At 39.4% G+C, this 22,877-nt stretch overlaps 1 protein-coding gene across 4 annotated transcripts in view; it reads left to right on the top strand.

The window, feature by feature from the left end:
- The window catches only part of ARL15 (ARF like GTPase 15), a 415,307-nt gene that overhangs the window by 132,136 nt on the left and 260,294 nt on the right, over window positions 1-22,877 (top strand). For 3 of the 4 annotated variants that reach the window (XM_045815344.2, XM_045815342.2, XM_045815343.2), the window contains exons 2-3: window positions 4,972-5,116; window positions 21,486-21,545. In XM_045815344.2, the coding sequence (XP_045671300.1) occupies window positions 4,972-5,116; window positions 21,486-21,545 (205 nt within the window). The remainder of the gene's footprint in view (window positions 1-4,971; window positions 5,117-21,485; window positions 21,546-22,877) is intronic. The other variant, XM_087867899.1, reaches the window with a different exon arrangement.

A 22,877-nucleotide genomic window follows, 5' to 3' on the forward strand; every position in this document is an offset into this window, starting at 1 on the left:
GTGTGGCTAGAAGTGTGTATAACCGACCCAGAAGTGAAAGGAGGAATTGATTCTCTGTAGGAACCAGAGAAGACTTCTCAGAGGAGGTGCCATCTGAGCAGAACTTTGAGTAGGAATTTGCCAAAAAGAGAAGAGCAGGAAGAGCCTTCCCTCCCGCAGGCGCACAGTCTAAGCATGAAGTGCCCAGACTGCTGGAGGGATTAGTGAGTGATGGGGAGGGTAACCGGGGTCATTGAGGGGGTGATGTAGAGGGAAATGAGATCTACGGTTAAGTGCTGAATTAGTGCTATAATTTATAGTGCCAGTTCATGGAGCAGTTATTCACCGTGTACCTATTGTGTATAGTGCTTGACTGGACCTACCAAGATGTCTGCCACTGTCCCCGATGGAAATGGGGACATTTTAAGATCATCTTGCTGCCTCGATGCTAGGCCACCCATCTGAAACGCAAGTTCTCATTTGACCTTCACAATTTAATCTTTGGCACCCCCCCCCAAGTACACACAACCATTCTCTTTTAAGCAAATATTGCTAAAGCTTTTGTTTATCTTTTTAATTAGTCCACCTTTCAGCTACAGGTTATATGATTTGTCCAAAGTCTGCAACACAGATTTCTGGTGATTTGGTGTCTGCCCTCTCTCAAGACCTTGGTGCACCATGGTTTCCTCACATACAATGTCAGTAGAAGCTTATAGGCACTTGCTAAGGGGAAATATCCGGCATCCCAGATACACTGGGTCCTTTTGAAAAGGAACAAGTCATAACAGACCCTATGTGAAAAGACCTGTGAACTGAAGCAGTCTAGACAAGAGACCATGACCTTGGTTGCACACGCGCGCACCCCCCTCCCCCCGCCCCATAGTTACAATGCAGACTCACCCTGTTCTCTATTCCCTGCTGCAAGTAAGGGCAAAGGGTTGTGTGTTAGTGTCTTGGGTTAGAGTGGAAGGGGATGGAGCCTGTGGAAGGTGCTGTGGGCTGGCGAGGGGAAGTACCGGCATGTGGGCTGCCAGACCCTTGCCCAAGGAAACGATCACCTAGGATACATTAGGATAATAAGCATCCTGATGAACAGTTATTTATTTGTATGGTGCCTTTCTTGTAGCAAAATGCATTGAACTGATGCCTCGTAACATCCTCCCGAAGAAAGGAAGTGGCAGATAGTGTTAAAACGTTACTGGTTAATCATGGGGAAACTGAAGCATGGATAGGTTTATGGAGCCTGAACAGTCACACAATGCCTTAGTGTCTGGCCTGGGAATGAAGCCTGAGTTTGCCGCTTGCTGTCAGGACTGCCGACGCCATTGTGTTTAGCATTGTACCACAGTGAAAGGGGCTTACTCTTAACAATGCGAGAGCTGCTTTAGGAGACAGACACAATGAACTTTGGTACAGTATAGTCTAGAGGCCAAAATGAGTAATTTTCAGTAAATTGACTATGAGATCCAAAGCTTCATTAAGTTTTAAAATGAAAAACAAGTGAAGACTGTACAGTTTTTAGGAACTGACTCAAAAAAACATGAACATTCTTTTCCCGTTTGAAATAGCATATTTTTAAAAGCCGTATTTTGTTGGCTCAAAATCTGACACTATTCCTGCCAAGCATAGGATTTATTTATTTCAAATAAATATTCAAAGGTTCTGTGATTTATTTCAAAGATTCTGTCTTGTAATGATTGTCAATCTAACCTTTATGCCTTTTATGTTCCAAAATACCTGATTTCCATAGACTGTGTTTGTGGGGGGTAGGGTGGGGGAAGGCTTTTGTTTTATTCAGATTAAGTTTGGGTTCTTCCAGAACAGTTGAAAATACAGAGCCTGGAATTCAGGAAAGAGATCGGTGGCGGGGAGAGGAGAGATACCACGTTAGGTGTCTTAAACATCACTGTGGAGAATTTAGAGAGAGGCGATGAAACATACGTATGGATTGTGGTGTCACTGCTAAATTGCTATTCATGCCCAAAGTGTTTTAGTGACCTAGAGAAAATTAACAGGTGATCTAGATATTAATGAGTTTGGCTGCAAACATTTTTACGTTCTGGATTTTAAGAAGAGCATGAAGGTGAAATTTTGAAACTTCAAAGTATGTTGAGTAATATTGGTATATGAATAACTTAAACAGGCCAATATAGCAATCACCTGCAATTTTATTTTGTATTTAAGATTTGGTTGTTCAGGCCAGGAGAGTTTGGGCCAGTGTCCCTCCAGGAGATAGTCTGAGGGAGAAGAGCTGAACAAGAAAGGGGCAGTGGGGAGCCAGGAATAGGGTCTTTCCCTTCTTTCCCCAGTGAAGATCAAAGTAGCCCAATGAGAGAAACCACAGTGTGATTAGTGGTGTTGCCTGACGTAGTTGAACATGGCAGAACTCTCCCAAGTGAATAGCTGCTAGCCAGTGGTCCTCTTTGAGGGAACACAGGTATGTATGCGTGTACGTGCATTTGCATATATGCATCTGCTTCTTCGAAAAACTCACCATGAGTCCAAGAGACTCAGGGATGAAGTTTGCAAGAATCACGCTATCAGCCAACCTTCCTGCGAATCCAGGATGTGATGTATTGGCATCTAGGGTGCTCTTTATAGTTGTGGTCATTAATCTTGTAAGAGAAGGCATAACGGAACTCAATGGCAAAGAACAGCAACTAGTGTGAGGGAGTAGGAGAGGTTGCTGTATGTACGCAGACTGAAATAATTAGGGCTCCTCAGGCTTGAAAAGACGGAGCGGAAATAGGATTAGAGTTTAGTAAATTTGTGAAGAATATGGATTAGATGATCATAGAAATGTTTACAGAAGTAGGCAGAACCTCTTAAAAGTTGAGAAGTGAACTGAGGACAAAAAAAGCTCTATTATACCGGGAAAGTAGACCCTGTTCAGCAAAATTACTCTTGAAAACTAGACTTGAAGTGAAAGGGTCAAAGGTTACTCTTATTTTGCTGCTATTTTCTTGAAATATGAAGGGTCCACGAGAGAATAGATGAAGCTTCCTAGTAGTTTTTACATTTTCTTTTTTCTTAGGTGAAATGTCAATGTCGTGAGTTCTTCATTCAGTATTTATTCATTGAAGATAGAGTCTGTGCTGTGTCTTCTGCTAAGCCCTGGGGACACTGGGATGAAGATGGAAAGAGGTGGTTTAGTGGTGAATAGGAAACCGTAACGGTCGGTGTGATGACTTGACAAGCATGCCGTGCCGTGAGAGCTTGACACAAATTGCTAACATTCTCCAAGGATCAGATCAGGTGCCCCTGGAGAAGGTGCTGAAGCTGAGACCTGAAAGCTGACAAGTTCACTGAGCCAAGAGCTAGGGGAAGAGGGAATGGCATTTGGGAGTGCCCAGAGGTACAAGAGGGTCCACGTGGCTGGGGGCAGAGGAGAGGCAGGAGTGAGTGGAGAGGGATGGGAGAAGTGGCAGGGCGGGGCGGTTGGTGGAGCAGATTATGGAAGACCTTGTAGATCATAAGGGTTTGGACCCTAGAACAGTGGGAAGTCATTGAGGGGGTTAAGCAGAGAAGATCAGATTGTGTTTTTATAAACAATCATGGTGGCTGCCATGAACAGAGAGGTCAAGAGTAAATATACTGGGACCAGTGGGAAAATGTTGGTGTTGTCCAGGTGATGGTGGCTTGACCTAGAGAGAAGTGGACAAGTTCTAGAGCTGTTTCAGAGGAGGTACAGACTGGACTTGTTGACTGACTAGGTAGAAGTATGAGAGAAAACTAGTCAGCTTGACTTGTGAAAGCCAATTAGGCCTCAGATCTTATCCGAATGAGAATTAGCACAGAGTTTTTATAGGTCTCTTCTCTCATGATCTCAAGATGACCTAGAGTCAGGAGGTTTCCCTCCCTCTCCCGCTTTTTCTCTCCTGAATTATCGAGGACCTAAATGTTTCAGGCTCTGCAAGTCAGCACATAATTGGCCCCCAATAAATGAATGTCAAGTAAGTAGAAAGATCATAAACTACCTAATTTCCAGTTTCCTAAATCTCCCTGCCTTTAACTCTTGCAGAGCAAACAGTTTCTTGCCGTGCCCAAACTGCGCGACAGTTCATGGTAGCCTGAGGTCAGTTGACCTGAAACAGAATTTGGCACAGGTCAAAATGGCAGTGATACATACAGGGACTCTGTTGAATGATTTGTAAAAGCTTTTTATTTTCAAGGAATACCAGAATTGGAAGACGAATACAAAGAATTTTCCTATGTCTCTCCGCTTCACCGATCATTAACATTTTACCGTGTTGGCCTTATCACACTTCTCACCATACAGAGCTGATGATGGACACAGATTTAGAAATTTTCTTAACCTATTAATTATGGACGTCAAGACCCTTCATCTCTAAATATTTGACTAGTATGTGTTTCCTCAGAACAAGGATTTTCCTTTTATTAAGCATAGTACAGTGATTAAATTTAGGAATCGTTACCTCATGCAACACTGTTATCTATTGTGAGGTCTCTAGTCAGCCCTCGCCTGCTGTCCAAATGTCACTTCTGCCATTTTCCTCTGCCTGTTCCACGGATCCAATTCAGAAGGCATTGCGTTTGATTATCCTGTTTCCAGTCTTCTCCAACCTAGAACAGTTCCTCAGCATTTCTTTGCCTTTTAAGACATTGAGATTTTGGAGAATGGGCCAACTGTCAACTCCGTGGAATGCTCCACGGAGTGGTTTTGTCTGAAATTGTCTCGTGCTTAGATCCAGGCTGTGCATTTTTGGCAGGAAGGCTGAGCGAGGATGTCGTGCCCCTCACAGGGTGCCTGTCACAGCAGGAGGGGAGCCGTGAGGTCTTGTTTCTGGGGATGTTAACTTTGATCACTTTGTTAAGGTGGTGTCTTCTGGGTTTCTCCACCCTGAAGTTACCTTTCTTCCTTATGATGAATAGGTTATTTAATTACTTCTTCATACTTAGTCATTGTAAATGTTACTAAGCTTTGTGTCTAGTCTTACTTAAAAGAGCCCCATTTCCCCCCTCTCTTGGCAGTGTTTTAGAGCACTCTGCTGCAAGGGACCACCGCCCGCACGCCCTGAATATGACCTGGTTTGCATAGGCCTCACAGGCTCTGGCAAGACCAGTCTGTTGTCGAAGCTCTGCAGTGAAAGTCCCGAGAACGTCGTGTCGACCACAGGTGGGTACTGTGCCAGGGTTCTACCCCTTTCTCTTTCTCCCCCCTCAGATGTTCTGGTTTCTTATGCTATTTGTGGGACCCCTCCCTTCTATTTTGGTTAAATGCTTCAGTCGGTTTATTTTGGGGTGTTCTGTTTTTCAAACTAGAGTGTGGGGGGTAGTGTCATTAAATTTCTTTACCCTCTATCTCTCTAGTTATTTCAGTGCCACTGGACAAGTCAGGCTCAGAGAATATTAGTACAAACTAATGCTGAAACCTGGAATTCTAGTTCTGTTATAAAACGGCTCCATCTCAGGCTCACTGAGTGCTAGTCTCCCTTGAGGAGTCACCCTGGCCTACTTGTGTTGGTCATACGCTTCCTAAACAGTTCAGCTGATGGCCTAAATCTTCTTTCCTCAGAGTTCCTGTCTGGAGGAGAGTCAGTGCAGGAACCATTGATCAGGTTATGTTGTCTCTAGGCGTGGCCAAGAAGTCAGTCTAGGCAGTGCTTCTCAATCAGGAGAGACTTTGGGTTGTCACAACTAGGGGAGGGGGCTACTGGCTTTTCTTGAGTGGATGCCAGGGATGCCACCAAACATCCCACGATGAGTAAGACTGGCCCTCACCACAGGGAAGAGGGAGTGAGAGCGCAGTTAGTGGCTGACTGGGTTTGGAAGGTGAGCAAGAACGAAGCCAAAGATGACCAGGAAGAGCCTTACCTCAGTTAGGATCAGGATTTGCCATCAAGTAAGTTGGGGTTTTAGAACTTTGCAGATTTTAGAATTGTAGATGAGAAACTGTGGACTTGTAAAGCAATAGAGACATAGCGTCATTAAAGGATGAAGAAAAGTGGGGCGCCTGGTGGATCAGTCGGTTAAGTGGCCGACTCTTGATTTTGGCTTAGGTCATGATCCCAGAGTCCTGGGAACAGGCTCCCCACTCAGTGGGAGTCTGCTTGGGATTCTCTCTCTCCCTCTGCCTCTACACAACCCCCCCCCCCAATAAGTATATTTTTAAAAATAAGTTAAAATAAATAAAGGATGAAGAAAAGAGTAAGGTGTTCATGGTAATTGGTGAGATGACAGAGGGTGAGCAGAGCTCAAGACTGGCCTTTCATATGAAGCCAGTTCTGACTATTTTCCTTTTCCCCAAGACAGAACCGAGCACTCCCTTCTCCCCCACTGTACATGGTCCATATTGCTATCATTTAGTGCCTACAGCATTGCTGTCTGCATTTCTGTCCCCCAGCCTGGGGTGTAAGGTCCTAAGGGCAGAGATAGCACATTTCATTTGGCTTTATACACCCAGAACCTAGCATAAGGTTTGGTCATAGCTCCAGATGTTTTTTGAGTGAACAGGAGGCAATAGTAACTTGAATTGTTTTTGCATAAAGTATCATACCTCTGTGAGCCTTATAATGGCCTTACATGGCAGGTAAGATTTTTTTTTTCTCCCGGATTCTGACTTGAGGACATCTGAGGCTCAAAGGTGTGGTGATGTACTGTTGTTACACAGCTAGTGATCAAGTAGTGATCAAGGTAGGAGGCCAGTTCAAGTCTTCAAATGAAGTTTAGCAGTACCTAAGGCTTAGGATTTGCGATGAGAGTAGTATTTGCTGATTGTTGGTAAAATTGTGGATATCTTTTGGAGAAATGGGTTATGAAATTATACAAACCTTATTAACTTAGTAATTCTTTCCAAGCAAAATACCCTTTCCTAAAATGTGTAAAAGTAATACAAACGTACTGTTCTTCACTTAGCAGAGGTATAAATCAGAAGCACTGTAGCTAGAAAAGCAGTTTTGAATTGAAATGTAAAAATTTATCTGTAAATAATACTATAATTATTTGTAAATTATAAGTTTTATATCTTTATTAAATTTTTAACATGTTCCTTTTACTGGAACCAATAATGACATTGTGTGCTAGTGGATTTTTCTGATCCATTAGGTATTAAGTTGCCTAACATTTTGGGTATCAAGCTTCTATGAGTTGTCATTATTCTGAACGAGGCACAGCACGGCAAGAAGTTTACACCCGGGTTAGGAAGATAAGATTTCTAATGACAAACAGTTGATGCTTGTTGCATGTTTAATATTAATACATGCCAGGTGCTAAGACAGCGTGATATGTGCTATACTTGATGATAAAAATGAGAAAGCTAAAAGGGGTCATTTCTAATATGAGGAGTCAAAGAAGGCATAGAGGATGTTATATTTTGAGAAGGGCCTGGTGCTGACTAGTACCTGAGCAGAGAGGAGTGGAGTGAGGAGAGGAAGGATAGGAAGAAGCATTCAGAGATTAGAGATCTTACTGGGTTGAGGCCAAGGGCATGGAGGTTAGGGTGTGTTGTGACCTGACACTGAAGGAGTTTCTGAGAGAGATCTGTACCATGGAGAGTGGATCTCATAGGGACTGTGATTTGGGGGCTGGAGAGTTAGAGGCAGGTATATTGATCCTGTAAGAGTGGCAGTCACATTGCGTAATACAGAGGAATGAAAGAGATAAAAATGAAATGTGCCTTAGGTTCTAGCCTAGTGATTGAGTGAATTGTAAAAAGTAGGGAGAACGTGACAGGCAATTTTTTTTTTTAAGATTTTATTTTTTTATTCAACAGAGATAGAGACAGCCAGCGAGAGAGGGAACACAAGCAGGGGGAGTGGGAGAGGAAGAAGCAGGCTCCCAGCGGAGGAGCCTGTTGGGGGCTCGATCCCATAACGCCGGGATCACGCCCTGAGCCGAAGGCAGACACTTAACCGCTGTGCCACCTAGGCGCCCCCATGACAGGCAATTTTAAGATAAAAGATGAATTTGGCTTTGGACATGCTCCTTTTGAGGTATTGGCAGTACTTGCAACAATGGTCCAAATGCCAAAAGACAAGCTGACTAGAGAAAGTTTGGATCTGGATTTGAGAGACAACTGACTTGTGGGTTTGGAGATTGTCAAGGAATGATGGGTGGTAGAAGGAAGAAGGATGCCACACACCAACTATGTTCATTCCTTCTTCCCATGTTTGTTTAATACCTATTACATGACTGCCACTGATTTAGGCACTGAGTATGCATTAACAGACAAACATTGGAGCTTACATTCTAGCATCTGCATTAGACAGGGAATCTAAGCTAGGCTGTTGTATATGATATCATGTAGTTGTATATGAATAAGAGACCAAAAGAACTAGAGTTAAATAATCATCACTCTTAAGTCTGAGAAAGGGCTACTGGGTGTGGTGACATTATGATAATTAGTGAACGGTTTCTGTGCAGAGTATGAGTCAAAACCAGCCTGAGCAATGAGGGATTGGGGAGCAAGCAGAGGAAATAACAATGTATATAGACTGTCCTTTTCACTCCTTGGCCCCTTAGCTAAGACTGCCCATGGACTACTCTTTGAAGAAGGTAGACACCAACAGAGGAAGCAGTGTCCGGGAAATTGGTTTTACTAGGTGCTGTGTGGGCGTGCTGGTGGACGGAGGTATTAGGGTGGTGGTCAGAGAGAAGGAAAGGTGAAGATGCTCAGCAGAGGCAGCGATAGCAAGAATGGGTGAGGATTTTTGATTCTGTCAAGACAGAATAATTGGAATGGGTTTACCCTCTCACTTGAAATAACTGGCGGGGGGGTGTTGAGGGACAGAGAAAATATGAAACTGATTTCAAGAACATGAATATGAAGCAACAAAGCATAGGCATCCCTAGGAGATGAGAGACAAATGAGCTAAGCCCTGCATTTGCCCCAGCTTACTTCCTTGAGAGAGTTCCTCAGCTATGGCACACTTCCAGGGGGAACTGAGGTGGAGTTCAGTGGACTCCCTACATTGAGATGGAGAAAGAGTTGGAGAGACCGAGGAAGCTAGGGTTCATGGGACACAGTAACGGAGAAGAAAGAGTTGTACAGAGAGAGAACCCTGAGATCTACAGAGGGTCTCCCTTGAGTATCCAAGATACTTAGTGGTTAGCCATGTTCACACAAGACTAAAAGTTCCGGCTGTTCCCACTAGCTAGATTGGAAAAGTCATAATTCACAAGGTACTGGGCAGAGTACTCAGGAGGGTCTTGCCTTAGGAATCAGCCCAAAACTGAGCACTGCTCTAGATTCACCTAGGAAATCATATTAACAAAACCGAAAGTTCAGACAGTTTCCTACTAACTTTAATGCATCCTAGAACAAAGCTGTAGGAGACTTACGGAAAACAGAATTACCCAGCACTTACGGCAAAATTCACAATGTTGGGCATTAAAATATTACCAGCCACGAAAAAGGCAGGAAAACATAAATGTAATGGAAAGAAAAATCAATTGAATCTGACTCAGAGCTGACACAAAGGGATTAGCAAAGAAAGACTTAAAACTGTTACTATAACTGAATTCCGTCTGTTCATACAGTTAAGTAGAGTCACGGAAGATTTTTAAAAGACCCATATAAAATTTCTGGTGGTGAAAACTACAGTATCTGAGACGGAAATATGCACCAAATAGGATTCACAGCAGACTACACATTGCAGAAGTAAAGAGTAATAACCTCGAAGGCCATTAGTATTAGAGACTATCCAAAGTGTTGAGAGAGGGAGAAGAAAATGGAAAGTGCAAAAAGCAACATGAATTGTGAGACAATTTCAAGTCCCCAAGCATGGGTCATTGGAGTCTGTGAGGGTAAAGGATGGAGAGAGGGACAGAAAAAATATTTGAAGAAATAAGGTCTGAAATGTATTTAAAATTAACAAATCCAAGAAGTTCATTCAACCTCAAGAGTGAGATAAAAACAAACTACAACAAAGACATAAAGTTTCTCAAAACCAGTGATAAAGTGTGATGATTAATTTTATATTGTCAGCTTGGCTGGGCCAAGGTGCTCAGGTATTATCCTGGATATTTGTGTTTGGGGATGAGAATATCTAAATCAGTGGACTTGAGTGAAGCAGACAGCCCTCTCTAATGTGGGTGGGTCTCCTCCAATCAGTTGAAGGCCTGAATAGAACAAAAGATGACACCCCCACCTCACTCCCACCCCCCACCCACTCCCACCCCCCACCCCCCACCCCCGCAAGGAGGAAATGCGCATCAGGTGGCCTTTGGACTTGACCTGCAGCATCAGCTATTTCCTGGTTCTCCAGCCCACCAGGCCTACCCTGCAGATTTTAGGCTTTGCCAGCCTCCATAATTGAGTCAACTCCTTAAAATAAATCTCTGTATAAATATACCTCCTATTGGTCTGTTTCTCTAGAGATCTTTGGATAAAACAAAGAAAATCTTAAAAGCAGATAATGGATGTTACACAGGAACCATGATAAGAGTGACATCAGATTCCAGTGTTTCTCACTGGAAACAATGCAAACAAGACTGTGGAGCAGCATCATTAAAATAGTAAAGGGAAAAAAATTATCAACCTATACCCAGCAAAAATATCTTTGAAAAAGACAATTAAAGACTTTCATTATACCTTTTTATTATACTTTTGTTGTACTTTTTCCAGCATTAAAAGAAGTGTTAAAAGAATTCCTTCAGGCAGAAGAAAAATGATTCCAGATGGAAATCTGGATTTACACAAAGAAATGGAAAGCATAGAAATGGTGACTACAGGGGTAATTATATAAGATTTAGTTCTTACTTAAATCTCTTTATAATATAATTGTTTAAAAAATATGGGGCTTATAACATACATAAAATAATGCAGGAGAATAAAGGCATAGAAGCCATATTGGAAAAAGAAGTATACCCTTGTAAGGTTCCTATATGTGAAGTGGTTATAATAACAGTTGAAGGTAGACTGTGATAAGAGATGTACTATAACCCTAAAGCAACCACTAAAATAACAGAGCGATAGCCAAGAAGGGAACAAATGAGATAAAGTGGAAGTATCAAAAATTATCCAAAAAAGGCAGAAAGAAAAGGAACAAGAATAAATGGAATAAATAGAAAACAAGTACTAGGGTGATACACTCAAACCTAACCATCAATAAGCAAATTAAATGTAAATGGTCTAGACTCAGTTAAGGGACTAAGATTGATATTAGATTAAATAAATGAAAAATAAATAAAAAACAAAAACTAGGACAACTATATGCTGACTTGAAACATCTTAAATATAATGACACAAATAGGTTGGGAAAAGATGTATCATGCTAACAGGAGTCAAAAGAAAGTTGGAGTCGCTATGTTATCAGAAGAGGTAGGTTTTAGAGCAAAGAATAACGCTGGGAATAAAGTTCATTTTATAATGAAATCATCTAATCAAGAGAACATAAGAGTTCTAAACACTTATAAAACTGTTAACAGCTTTACAATCCACAAAGTAAAAACTGACGGAACTTTAAAGGGAAATAGACAAACCCACATGTCAGATTTTAATGCTCTCTGAATTATTGACAGAACATGTAAGAAGAAAATTAGCCGAGATAGAGTAGACTTGAAAAGTGCTATCAGCCAACTTGACTTGATTAACATTTATAGAACACTCTGACAGTGGAAAACATTTTTCCCAAGTGCATATGAAAAATTAATCAAATTAGACCATATTCGAGGATATACAAGTCTCAATAAATTTAAAGGGGGTCAAGTCATATTAAATATGTTCTCAAATCACAGTGGAATTGAATTAGAAATCAGTAACAAGATTTCTGAGGAAATCCCCAAATATTTGGATACCAAATTAATTCTAAATAACCCATGGATCAAAGAAGAACCCAAAAGGAAATTATAAAACATTTTGCACTGAATGAACGTACAACACGTCAGAATTTGTGGAATGCTTCTTTTTTTTTTTTTTAATTTATTCAACAGAGATAGAGACAGCCAGCGAGAGAGGGAACACAAGCAGGGGGAGTGGGAGAGGAGGAAGGAGGCTCATAGCGGAAGAGCCTGATGTGGGGCTCGATCCCAGAACGCCGGGATCACGCCCTGAGCCGAAGGCAGACGCTTAACCGCTGTGCCACCCAGGCGCCCCTGTGGAATGCTTCTGAAGCAGGACTTTAGAGGAAACTTACAGCACTAAACTTCTATGTTAGAACAGAAGAGCCTCAAATCAGTGACCTCAGTTACTACCTTAATGAACTATAAGAGAAGAATGTATTAAAAACAAAGTAAAGCAGAAGAAAAGAAATACTAAAGACCAAAGTGGAACTCAATGAAACAGAAGAACAGAGAAAATAATTGAAACCAAAGCCTGGTTCTTTGAGAAGATTGAGTGAAATTTGCAACTCTACCCAAATAGATCAGGAAAAAATATTGAGACACTAATATCAGGAATGAAGAGGAGTTGCATAAATGTAGATTTTATAAATATTAAAAGGATAATAGAATATTATAAACAGCTTTATGCCAATAAATTTGACAACTTAAACGGAAAACTTCCTTGAAAGACAAACCATCAAAGCTCACTTACGAAGAAATAGAAACCTCAGATCTGTATTTAATGGAAATAAAATCATAGTTAAAAAAAAAAAAAAAGAACACTTGAAATCTAGTCAGCTGCACTGGTAAATTCTATCAAATTTTAATGAAAAAATAATGCCAATACCACATAATACCTTCCAGAAAATTGAAGAGGTGGGTAAACATCCCAATTTGTGTAAGACCAGTAAGTTCTTTTTTTCCCGCTCTTTGAATGTTTTATTTTTTTTATTATAATATTTTTTATTATATTATGTTAGTCACCATACAGTACATCCCTAGTTTCCGATGTAAGGCTCGATGATTCATTAGTTGCGTATAACACCCAGTGCACCATGCAATACGTGCCCTCCTTACCACCCATCACCAGTCTATCCCATTCCCCCACCCCCTCCCCTCTGAAGCCCTCAGTTTGTTTCTCAGAGTCCATAGTCTCTCATGTTTCATTCCCCCTTCTGATTACCCCCCCTTTCTTTATCCCTTTCTTCCCCTACCGATCTTCCTAGTTCTTATGTTCCATAGATGAGAGAAGGACCAGTAAGTTTAATGCCAGAACTAGACAAAATTACAAGAAAACTACATAGCAATATCTCTCATGAATATGGATGCAAAAAGTATAATTATAAATTAAGCAAATCCGATATATCACAAAGTGACATCCTAGGAATGCAGGGTTGGTTTCCCACTCAAAAAAAAATCAGTAAAATTTAATTCATAATATCAAATTTTAAAAAATGTGATTCAGATACAAAAAAACCCCTTAATTTCTGATAAAACTACAGAATACAAACAAAAGGGAATTTTCACAACTGTTAAAGGGCATCTGTGAAAACTGCACAGCTATTGTTATTCTTAATGATGAAAGAATCTTTCCTCTCAGATCAAGAATGAGAAGACACGGATGTCTGTTCTCAACACTTCAACTCGACATTGTAGCAGAGATTCTAACAGGGCATTAGGCAAGAAAAAGAAAAGACTTCCAGATTGGAAAGGAATAAGTAAAACTATCTTCATTTGCAAATGACACAATCATCTAGTAGAAAATTCGATGGAATCTACAACTTTACATCAGTTAGTTAGAGACAGCAGATGTGAATTACAGCTGGTAATCTTGGAGATCTGAAAATTTGGAGGATATCTTGATCATTAATTTGGAGAATATTGTCCATAAGAATAGAAGCAGAAGGAGTGTGGTGGATAAACATTAGCCAAGTATTGAATTCATTCGGGTAGATGACCAGACTCCCTGAAATCTGATAAATGGAAATGCAGAGGTCCATATATAAGCAGATGCCACAACTTCAGGTGGGAAATTATTAAGAGGTGACTATGGTGAAGTGGTCCAAAAGCATTATAAGGAACGCACGATTGTCTTGGGTGGCACTATTAGGGAAAGGAAAAGTTCTGTAGGCTAGTGTAAGGAGGATGGAAAAGTGCAAGAAAATGTTGGAGTCTAGGCAAGACTTTTCTTAACGAAGCTGAGGTTCCATAGGACTCAGTGAAAGGGCTCCATCATGATAAAGGAAGGGCTGGCTTGGGAATGTGAAGCCTGAAAAAGGATATAGGAGGGAAGGGGTAGATGGTTCCCAGTTGAGTCTTGTGTGCCTACTGTAGCTGATGAAGGTGGGTAAGAGGTCGGAGAGACTGATCAGTGATGACGGAGGGAGGGGGAAAGGAAGGCAGCAGAGAAGAGCCAAGCAGGCTGATTATAAGCTATCAGTGGACCCACAAAAATCAGTCCCCACTGGAGTTCCAGATAAGCATGGCTGGTGTGTTCAGACCTACTTCTGGTTCTTTTTGTTTGTTTAGATCAGGGCTGTGTGGGTGTGTGTGCGTATGTAATTGAAGAACAAAGGAGGTGGAAGGAAGGTCCTAAAATAAATGACAGAGCCTAATGGCAAGAAAAGGTAACTAGAGGAAAAAATGAAGTGAGAAAGCCACTGGTGCATGTGAGCATTGAACGTGGAAAATGGACGAACAGCTGCAGGAGGCTAAGGAGGATGACTCACAAAGGAAGAGACCAAGGGCCTTAACTCAAGTTTTCCAGTAATTCTAAATGTTTATAAACAAGACAATGTAAGAAGAAAACAATACTGTTGAGAAATATTTGTAACAGGTATTAGAGTTTATGGCTGTCCCACTTAGAGAATTCAGTCATATTTACAAATAGTACCCAGAATGCAATCGATAAATGAATTAAAAGAGATATTTCATAAAAAGAATTAATGGCAAAGAAATAAATGGGAAAGGTTCCCCTTGGCCAGAAATTCAACTTGACTAGAGAATAAACAAGAAAGATGTTAATTTTATACTCAAATTTACTAATATTGTTTTTTTTCTTTATGATAAGACCCAACATTTGGTCAGATCATGGTTGCATGCATTAGTGGTGGCATTGTGTCTGGTGTTGTCCCTTTTCTTGGAAAGCAATTATTCATATAAATCAAAGATTACCAAAATATTCACATCTTTTGACCTAGTAATTATGTCACTGAGAATTTAAGCACGTAATTTTAAAGAAATCATACACACAAAGTGATTCTTTGCAACACTTGTATAACTAAAACTTTTAACATCCTATAGCAAGGGAGTTCATTAATTAAATTGTAGTACCCTCCACTGAAAAAATTATAGATTGGAGCAATAGTCTTTTTTTTTTTTTTTTTTTTTTTAGTTTTCAATCCTTTTTTTTTTTTTTTTTGAGCAATAGTCTTCTATTGAAGAAAATTTACATTTGTTTTTAAAATTTAACCGTGCCTTTGAATGAAAAGGGAGAAAAGAACATGTTGAGTTATATGTGAAATTTTGTTCTTTTAAATTATTTCTTTATAATGTTTGATAGTAAGCCAATTAAAAGTAAAATATTTGTTGGAAGAGTTGGGAACGATGGAAAAGAGAATCTACCTTTGAGAATTTGTTTCTTAAAATAAAAGCATCACAAGAAAGGTATGTCCATCCAATTTTAGCAAGACAAGAATGTCTGCCTTTTCTTTAGAAGCAAAGGGAGTCCAGACTTCATTGGATGGTTAACTTCAGCAATCTTTTACCTTTGACATAATTTTTAGAAGACACTTAAATTGTGAAACTTAAAGGGCCGGGAAACCGTCCAGAGAGCAATTGGAAAGCTTGCACCTTGGTCGAGAAACAAAAGTGATCTCTGTCCCAAGCGAATTCCTTGACTGGAGATGCACGAGGAATTTGTTGATAAAAGGGTTGTTAACCTGTAGATTACACAGAGACTAGAGGAGTGGCGTTTAGAGGCCTGGGATAATATAGTGATGTAACCTGGAGAAAGCTGAGCACCTGGAATTGAAAAAGATTGAAGATCCCCTCTAAGGATACTTATTACTACACTTGGAAAACAGTCGAGAGGTATGCCATTCAGTTAAAATAGAAAAAGATTGTGATAATTTGAAAGAAATGTAGAAAATGTCCATGAAAAATTGAATGAAGTATTTTAGAAACTTGAGTATTTGCTGTATACATGTTAAGTCAACAAGAGAAACAAGTTATAAAGTCCAATTTTGTTGTCTGCTAAAGGACTGTTTAATAAATGCCGGTGGATTAAATTTGTTTTTAGGATACTGAAATCTTATGTAGAAGAATCTCACTAGAATGGAAGAATTGTCCAAATGTCACAAAATTGCCATGACGTAAATCATGCCCTGGGTTGAAGTCAAGGCCACCAGATCTGTGGAGTGCCTTTGCCTTCAGCGGTTGTTAAAGTTATCCAGGGATTTCAGAAGTACACACAGAGTATCCATGTGCAAGTGTGCAGACTTGTGTGTTAGGAGGGTGGGGGGTAGTTGGTCTGTAAATCCAAATAAGATACTCATGTGTTCCACACAATGAGTAAAAATAGACTGGCCTCACTCCTCAAACTAATTTTGTTACAATTCCAGGAATGCTTTCCCTGCATAAAAAATGTCACATCCATCTCCCTCGTATCACAGGTTTTGCTGAACTTAAGGACTAAAAGACAAATACTGAAAGTCTATGCAAACAATTATTTCCCCAAAGAGTTACTAAGTCATATATTTATTAAAATTTGTGGGGTTAAATCTTAGGGGAGGTTTCAGTCTTACTAATGTAGCTTAGAGAGGCCAGGAAAAAATGACTGCGTAACGTAGGCTTCAGCCATCAACTTGTTTGAGTGGGATCTGGGGAGACCTGCCCACGAGGCCTTCAGCCAAATACTAGAGGCCATTGATGATTGACTCCGTTGTTACTGTCATTTCCTCTTTCTTGTTTAATATAAATAATGGAATCCTAATGCTAGAAGAAGTCTCAAGAAGCTTATCTAGTCCACTCATTTTGCAGATGAGGGATTCAAGGTCAAGAAAAAATGTGACTGGTGAGTCTAAGAGCTGTGGCTAGGACTTCTAGGACATCAGCACACTGACTACCTGTGGAGAGTGTCAGAAGATGCCTATTTTGTGGACAGGGAAGAGTGATCAAGCCTAGAGTCAGGGCTGAGTTGGACATTTTCTTTCCCCTAAATTCCTGGTTTTGTCAATAATGCTGATAAAAAAGCAGTGTCTGAACTCCTGCTATTTTTATTCCACTAATAAGGCATTGTAGTGTGGCCCAGAGAACACTTACTTTGGTTCTTCGTATTACATTGTTTATAGAGAGGCAGAATAGTGGGTTTATTAGGTGTGCATGTATTTTGACAAGCAGGTTCACCAGTATTTAGTTCAACATTGGCCAGAATCCTGTGAATCGATCCGGTCGTTGGTACCCAGAGGAGGTGTAGAGCTTTGGTGACAAGGCCCGGGGTGAAGTTTTGAAGATAGTACTTAGTACTCTTGGCAGGGCACCTAGGCCTTCTGATTCACTTTCCTCTTCGATGGTAGTACTCATGTTAGGATTGTTGGAACAGTTAAATCGAGAAATAAATATAAACCCTTAGCATAGATCTTTAAAGAAATAATGAGATTGTATTATGTGCCTCTCACTGGCATACAGGGTACACCGCACACCCTTTCTCTGGTGGGGATTCTTGCAGTCTAACTGGGGAACAGACATAAAACCAAGAAACTGATATGTAACTATCACTGAAAATTACATAGAAGTACTGAGTACTGGAAGAACATGGATCTCCCAAAATCAGCCTATTTCAAGAAAGCCATGGAAAGTTTGCCTGATGAAGTGAAGTTAAAACTGCACCTGAAGGATGAAGAATTGGCCAGAGGGGCAAAGGGCACCAACGGAGCAGGATGTGCAGATGCCCTAAGTTGGGAAGGACATAGCTTGTTTTAGGAACCAAAGACGAAAATGAGGGGGAAATGATACAAAATAAGCCTGGAAAAGGGAAGAAACACCAGACCAGGTCGAGCCTCGTTAGGTGTTTTGAACTATATCCTGAGTAGTGAGAAGCTACCCGAAGGTTTTAGCCAGGGGAGTGATGTGATCAGATGTGACTTCAAGACGATCACTTCTGCTGATGTGTGGAGGTGATGGAGCAGGCCAACACCAGATGCAAAGAGTTGAGTTAGGAGGCTCTTGAAGTTGTCCAAGTGGTAGTGGTGGCTCGGTCAGAGTTATGGAGAGAAGTGGACCTATTAGAGAACTATTTCGTAGATGGAATTGACAGGCTTTGTTGAATGGAATTAGGAGAGGGAAAGGAAGTGCTATGGAAGATGGCAGATGTTTAGTCTATAAAAGTCCTCAAATGTTTTCGATTCTGTAGCTTTAATTTTTACCACTGTGTTCATGATATATCAGACCTTGAGACCACATGTGATCTTGACTGGGAGAAACTTAAAGCCTCTAGTAGTCAGTTGGTGACTATTAGTATTCTGAAATTTAGTTTTATTTACTAAACACTTTATAGCACTGGGTGCCATCTGTTCTTGTTTACAGATGAGGTAACTGAGGCACAGAGGGGTTAAGTAACTTGTTCAGTTGACAATGGTAGAGCCAGAATTAGAAGTCAGATATTCTTTCTTTGGCTCCCAGATTATCCTGATGGTTTTTATTCCTCAGAGCAACATTTGAGAAAGGTATTTTGATGGTTTGACCTTTATATCCCTACTAAATATTAATATTTCCCCCTCCCCCCTTGACCTCGTCCAACCCAATGTAAAGGAATAAGTAGAGTTGATCTGCTGGTCACCCTTCTTGGTTGCCCTTCTGGTGAACTGCAAGTGTAGCTTTAAGTTTTAATTCTTTTTAATCCTTGCGAGCATTTAGAATGACTAAAATTTTTTAAAAAATTGTTTCTCTTCCATGTGTAGTACATTTTTCTTATTTTCTAGTCTGGTTATGTAGGCTTTGTCCTCTGAACATTCATTACCACAGCTATCCTGAAAAAATATGAAGACAGCAAAATGGAAGACTGTATATACCTTTGCAGTATAAATCTAACCACACATGTTCTGTTTGGAGAGAAAACATGTGTATTCTGCAGAAACATTTATATGCCTATAAATAACATTGCTAGGTTACTTTGCTTAGCGTGAGCATTTGAGGACATTTTTGCAGTCGATTTATTATATTTATTATATCTGTGAGGATTAAAGAGGGTAACAATGATATAATCTGCCTGTTTGATTATAAATTTCAAAAGTCATATTTTGCATGTGGGTGCAGCAGTTTCTGGAAGGCTATTCCTTTCCTTGGGCACCTGCGTATTGTCAGCTTTTAAGAATCACAGCAAAGGAAACATCGCTGGTGTGCTCCATAACTGTCTTTTTCAACGTTGGGGCCTATCTCTCTCTGGAAAATCCATAGTTGAGTTGTCCTGAACATAACCACTAATAGACTGTTGAGCATTTGCATAGAGCTTTTCGTTTTCAGGATTTCACAATCATTGCCTTTTAACCCATATGACACCCCTGTGAGGTAGGTAGATACATTCAAACATCCACGTCTCCTGCAGGCAAATTTCGGTGCCAGCATGGATATTGTGATTGGCACTGACTTTCCTTAATTTCCCAGAGGCCAGACACCTGGAGAGGCTTTTCTGCAGGCCTAAGTACATGCCAGTGCTTCAGCCACATGGGGCTGCCTCCTCATTCCTTCTGCTATTTTACTAAGATTCAGTGACTGCATGCACCATTAACCGTAACGCTGTGGCAACTGTGTCAGTCTGCATAAAACCCACAGAGGACAGGTATGTTTTGGAAGATTCTTAGAGGGCCCAATGAACATTCACATTCTGTACCACAAATTTTAACTGTTCACACTTCTCTCACTCTAATAAGGGTACTTTTCATTCAATGGTAATATCTGTAGCTCCACCTAAGTATTTAGATTAATAAGCCCCCAGGATTTCTCTTAAGAGTCTATAATGTATTGAGGCAGGCAAAAGATATACATAGCTAATGATGAAATCATCAATACAGAGCCAATTAATAGAGAATGCTAGCAATCATATATTGTATGCTTATTTGTATCAAGCACTGTGATAAACAAAGTATGTAACATTGTATCAATTTTGTAATGACTACACGAGGTAGATTCTATCATTCCTGTTTTATAGATGATGAAAGCCAAGGCTAGTAGGTTGCCCACAGTCACATAGCTGATTTGAACCCAGTTCTGACTCCAAAGTCCCTTTTTAACCATTAGGTAATATTCACTACCTTAAGTGAAAGATACTGTATAGACTTTTGAAGTGCTAGGACAGCATATAGCAAAAGAGTGGCAGTAACAGGGTAGAATATAAAAAGATACATATTCTGTTTTTATACAATGAAGTGGAACCATGTAAAAGAACTGTTCTTGGGGAGCCTGGAAGGCTCAGATGGTTAAGCGTCTGCCTTCAGGTCATGATCTCCGGGTCCTGGGATTGAGCCCCACATCTGTCTCCCTGTTCAGTGGGGAGTCTGCTGCTTCTTCTGCCTCTTCCCCCTGCTCATGCGAGCTCTCTCTCTCTCTCTCTCAAATGAATAAATAAAATCTTAAAAACAAAACAATATAACAAAAAAAGAATTGTTCTTATCCATAGCATATAGTGTATCTGTTTACCTATCCAGGCACCTATCATAATTTCATAATGTGCTTCAAATTAAAGTATTTGTATATCTGATCCTGTTAAATCATCATCCCTTTTCTAAGAAATTATTTTAAATTTGCGCATACTAATGTGTAAAACCTTAGATTAATTGGGTGGTTAGAAATTACTGAATAAATTAACTTTTAAAAATTAGTAGGGCTTTTAATTGGAAAAGTCCTTGTATATAGCAAAACATTCAAATGAAATAAAAAGAATCAAATTTAAGACCTTCATGTCCTCAGTTGTCCCAAGAATCCTCTCTAGTTTGTTTCTTGTGAATTCTTTCAGAAATAGTGTATTTGTTGGCATATGTGTATGTGTGTAGGTAAATAAGCTTGTACGTTGCAACTGCTAAGCTTTTATACTAAAACCTGTGAACCAGTTATGTTGAAGTCAATCATGACTTGAATGATAATAGTTCTAAATATGTGATAAAAAAACTATACTCTGAATATATTTTAATAGAAATCATTTACTGCATGTATTATAAAATGATCGTGCATAGACAATTACGACTGCACTTTAAAGAAAGAAAAATATATGTATGATATTAACCATGTTCTTAAAACTCTGACATAAATCCCATGTAATTCTAATATAAGATGGTTACAACTTTGGTACCTTAATCTCTAGAGTTGCTGAGTTATATGTGAGAGACAATTAACTTTAGGAATTAGAGGTCCTCATAGATTTAATATTTTCTTTGAAGTTTCTCTGTACTTCCATGTCTTTCTCACAACTGATAAAATTTACAAGTGACATAACATATTAAAGAATAAGGCAGTATTTTGAAGAAGAGTTAGATTTTGCTGTAATAAACAACTATGTTTTGAAAGTTTGAAGAGGATAATGTGTTATCAGTGTATCTTGAATTGTTTCCGGCATAAATACAAGCTATGAAAAGTAGCTCTTAATCAGCCTAAAAAAGGCTTTGAGCATTTTTATGCATTTTTAAAAGTAAAGCTGCTAATTCCTTTTTTATGTTTTTGTTTTTTAATTTTAGGTTTTAGTATAAAAGCAGTGCCATTCCAGAATGCCATCTTGAATGTAAAGGAACTTGGAGGTATAATATTTAAAATCCTTTCTGTGTCTGGCTTAAATTTGTGCTAATTTGTTACATGTAATTAAAAAAATTGTTATTCTAGCAGGTGATTCATTTTTACCTTTTCCCTTGGTAATAGAGATATGTCTTTCTCTTTATATATGTTTTAAAGTTTGTTGAAGAGTTCTAAGTAATAAACTTTTTTTTTTTTTTAATTTAGAGAACCATGCTGTTGGTTCTGTTTCATATGCTACATATTCTTTGGTTTTATTTGTTCAAAGAATTTATTCCTGATCCAAAAGTATGAAGAGAATTTTAATATAACAGAAAGATAAGCCATACATTATGCAAGGCAAAGAACTATATTTCAGAGTAGTTTGTATTCATACTGCAGGTTTTATTGTATTAGATCTTTTTAGAATGTATTTGTTCCGATAATAAATCTTTGCCAATGGCTTCTTTGCTGGTCAAGCACATTTATTGGATAGGCTGTACCCCAAACTATACATCACTCAGTCTTTCATTACACTCTCTGTCTAGGATTTTTTTGGTTGTGTTTTATGTCAGTCAGGGTCTTCACCCATGTAAATAGGTTAACAAAGAAATCAGTCAATTCAGTGAACCTACTAAATTCTCTAATGGCACAGGAAAATGGTAAGTGCTCTGAAGTTCAGGATCATACTGGTGAGTTTAATGACTTAGAAGAAAGTTCTCTTCCATCTCTTTAATCACTTTGTGATATTGACCTTCCCCCCTCCCCCACTTTTTTCTAAGTTCATTCTAACTGACCTATTTTTAACTTGATGCAATTGAAATACAAACTTTATGCCATTTTAATAGTGTTTGATGCCACCTTATTTTTATCTCTTTAATGTATTAGCTCATCTTCTCAGGTGTTTTAAAGAGCTGTATCTAGGACAAGTTTACTTCTGCCAGTCTTTTTTATAGCTACCTTTGACTTTCATAGCATTACTATTTAAATCAACCATGGTTGATAAATTCTGGTTTTCCTTTAAGGCATTTGATTTTGTCATTTGACTACAAAAATTCTAAAGCGTGTTCTTGTCATGGAATCATTTTTCTACATGAATTTTTAAGACTGCTCGTTTAGGTTGACTATTTTAATATTACTTTGTGGTTTCTAGTGACTCTGCTTCTCAGTGACCATACAATTACAGTCAGAGAATATATTGTAAAAGTCTATGGAATCAAAATCTATGGCTTGAGAATTTTAGATTTTAAATGTGGTTGATACTTCATAAGGACTTTATTACTAGGCTAGACACAAAACTTTTATTGAACCCCCTCCAGGCGTGAGAAACTGTTGATTAATTGATAAGACATTTATTATGG

Source organism: Ursus americanus, chromosome 15 (assembly GCF_024610735.1).
Source record: "Ursus americanus isolate L20-20 chromosome 15, mUrsAme1.1.p, whole genome shotgun sequence".
NCBI lineage: Eukaryota > Metazoa > Chordata > Mammalia > Carnivora > Ursidae > Ursus > Ursus americanus.